The 2,787-nt window shown below is 45.2% G+C and overlaps 1 protein-coding gene across 1 annotated transcript in view; it reads right to left on the bottom strand.

Annotated features, from left to right (window-relative positions):
- Window positions 1–1,585: 1,585 nt before the first annotated feature.
- LOC9635333 (pentatricopeptide repeat-containing protein At1g80270, mitochondrial) overlaps window positions 1,586–2,787 on the bottom strand; it is a 2,233-nt gene continuing 1,031 nt past the window's right edge. The window contains exon 5 of the mRNA XM_002965375.2: window positions 1,586–2,782. Coding sequence (XP_002965421.1) covers window positions 1,646–2,782 — 1,137 coding nt within the window. The 3' untranslated portion in view covers window positions 1,586–1,645. The remainder of the gene's footprint in view (window positions 2,783–2,787) is intronic.

The raw sequence follows: 2,787 nt of genomic DNA, 5'->3' as shown, positions 1-2,787 counted from the left end.
CTCACTCCGAGTTATTTCGAACACTGATGGAAACACTCAAAATGCATACAAAGTGCAAACACTCCTTATTCCAATTCACACTCCAAGTAACATTGTTAAACACAAAATCCCCAAGGGGTAGGGTGAAAACTAACTTAACCTTTATTCCCTATTGCTTCCCACTTTTATTCTTCAACTTTGAGATTCTCAAGATCTTAGAATACCTTAGCTCCACCATCCACATCATTGCCCTAATTAGCTCATGCAGCTTTGTTGCAGGTGCAGTGGGGTTATGCTCACTCCCTACACCCTGCTTTGTTAGAAGTTGTGAGGATGCAAATTAAATTTGCATCCTAGTTCAAGGGCAATTTTGTGAATGTAAATTTAGGTATCCTTGTTTCGTAGCATAATGGGTTTAGAATTTAACTCCAAATTTAGGTGCGTTACATGCACAAACTTGTGAAAACAAGTGGATTCCCTTCTGGAATCTCCACTTGCACATTTCCAATTTTCTTGCAACAAGAGGAACTTTACTAGTCATATCAATCTCTTGAACTTGATCTAATACTGTCTTGATAGTCACTATTTTAGAATTGGCCACACCATATCTTATTGCCACTTGAACACAATCCATCCCTATTGCAAATCTCCCTCACAAGTGCCTCAAATACTTGATTGCAACAACATTACAAATCCCTTATTTGCCATCTTAGTAGGACTCTCTTTAGAATTCCTCACTGGTCACCATATTATAGAATTCCCTTCTGAAATCTAAACACCTCCCCAAGTATGATTCTTTTAATATAGCCTCAATTCCATTAGGTTCCCTTTCACTATATTCTATCTCTACATTATAAGTTTTTCCTCTAGTGAACATGACTTGAAACTTGTTCATAATTCTCCCATTCAAGGATTCCTTGTTATCATCCTCCTTGCTCTACTCCCTTCTTGTAATGCACCACATTAAACCACACTTACCCCCATCTAGTTCCTCACAAATAGGTAGATTCCCCTTTGGAATCTCCAGCACCACATCTTACATCAATAAGATTCCCTTCTATAATCCCTCTCAAGAATCTCCATTGCAAAGTTATGTTATTGCCTAAAAAAAATCCCCTACTAAGATCTTCACAACATCTCAACTACAAACTCTGGCTTCTTAATATTTGCATCCTTATTAAGTTTTGAAGCTCAGCTCCATTTTTTCATTTTTTTTTCTCTTTCCTTTGGCCCTAGATGTCCTAATGATACCTTTTTAAAACTTCATTATCCACTTCTAAAAATCCCTTAATAGAATCCCTTCTTTAACATATGTAGCATGATCATAGTTGGACATTGTTGGTTGATTAAACAATCTTTCACCATCACAGTTAAAACATTTGTTGTGTCATCCACCACTACCTTTGCTTCTTATAAAAAATGTGAGTTGATGATCTACTTTTGTGATTTGACTATGTATCAATGTATGGTATAAAGATATAAAGATATATATCTTTATATGTACCCTTTATAAAAATATGAAGCATATATCTTTAAACCCTTTTGTGCGTAAAAATGCATTCTGGTCACGTGGCCCTCAAGAAATATCCCTATAACCTAAACCGTAAAACAGTCTTAACCGTACAAGGGTCTTTTTTGCTAAGTTGATAAAAGAGCTAAAAGATTGTCAAGCCTCAACTTGCAACTTCTTGAGCAGACTATGCGTCTCCTCGTTCGCCTCCACCCCCTCCGCCTTCATCCTTTGCAAGAATCCATAGGCGGGTACCTGCGCATTCACGTATGCCTTGAGCAGCTTGTTCCACACCCCAACCTTGGCCATGTTGCCCGCCTTGCACTTCTCAAACGCGCTCTCCGCCGCCTTCACGTCCGCCTTCTCCACTGCCTCCTCCAGCCCCTTCCTCGCCGCCGTCTCCTTCTCCTTGTCCTTCCTCACCACCGCCTTGGCCGCCTTGCTCATCTTGATCGGCTCCTTCTCCCAGTCCACCAGCGTCACCCTCAGATCCATCTCGTTCATCTTCTTCTCCAGCTCCTTGATCTCGCACTTCATCCCCTTCTTGTAGTACGCCAGCAGCAGGTTGTTGTGCCGCTTCAAGTCCACCGTTTTGCTCCGCTTCCACTTGTCCATATGCTTGAACATCGAATCCACCCTCTGCACCTCCCCTGCCAGCGCCATCGCCCGCTGGAACGCCAGAAAGCTGTTGAATCCATCGCCTGGAACCATCTTGCACTTCTGCCACATCCGCTCCACGTCCGAGATCAGTCCCAGCTGACCGTAAGCCAGCATCATGTACTCGAACGTCGCCTTCGTCCTCCGGAAGGGCCCGACTTCCATCCGCAGGAGGCTCACCTCCGCCTTGTCGGTGAGCCCGGCCTTGAGGTAGCCTTTGCAGAGCGTGAAGTAGGAGGTCCCGTCCGGCTTGGCGTTTGGATTGAGCTTCATCTCCTCGAAGATCTTCTCCATGCCTTCGACGTCCCCGGCCTTGGCCTTGAGGTCCAGCATCACGTTGTACGTGAAGATGTTCGGCTCCACCGCCACGTCCTTGGCCTTCTCCAGCATCTCCTGGAACTTTGCGTTGTCGCCCTTGTGCTTGTAGAGCTTCATCATGAGGTTGAGCGCGAAGGGGCTCTGGGACAGGAAGCCGGCCTTGTCCATCTCCTCGAACAGCCCCTCGGCCTTCTTCACATTGTGGAGAAAGACGTAGCGAGTGAGGAGAGCGTTGTACACGGGCCGGGTCTTCTCCTCGGCCGAGAGCTCCTCAAACAGCTTCTCAGCGGCCGCGATCCCCTTGGACCTCGCAGTTATCTCGA

The sequence above is a fragment of the Selaginella moellendorffii genome, unplaced genomic scaffold (assembly GCF_000143415.4).
Source record: "Selaginella moellendorffii unplaced genomic scaffold, v1.0 SELMOscaffold_6, whole genome shotgun sequence".
Classification (NCBI taxonomy): Eukaryota; Viridiplantae; Streptophyta; class Lycopodiopsida; order Selaginellales; family Selaginellaceae; genus Selaginella; species Selaginella moellendorffii.
The sequence above is the reverse complement of the archived record's forward strand: the minus strand, read 5'-3'. Positions and strand labels throughout refer to the sequence as shown.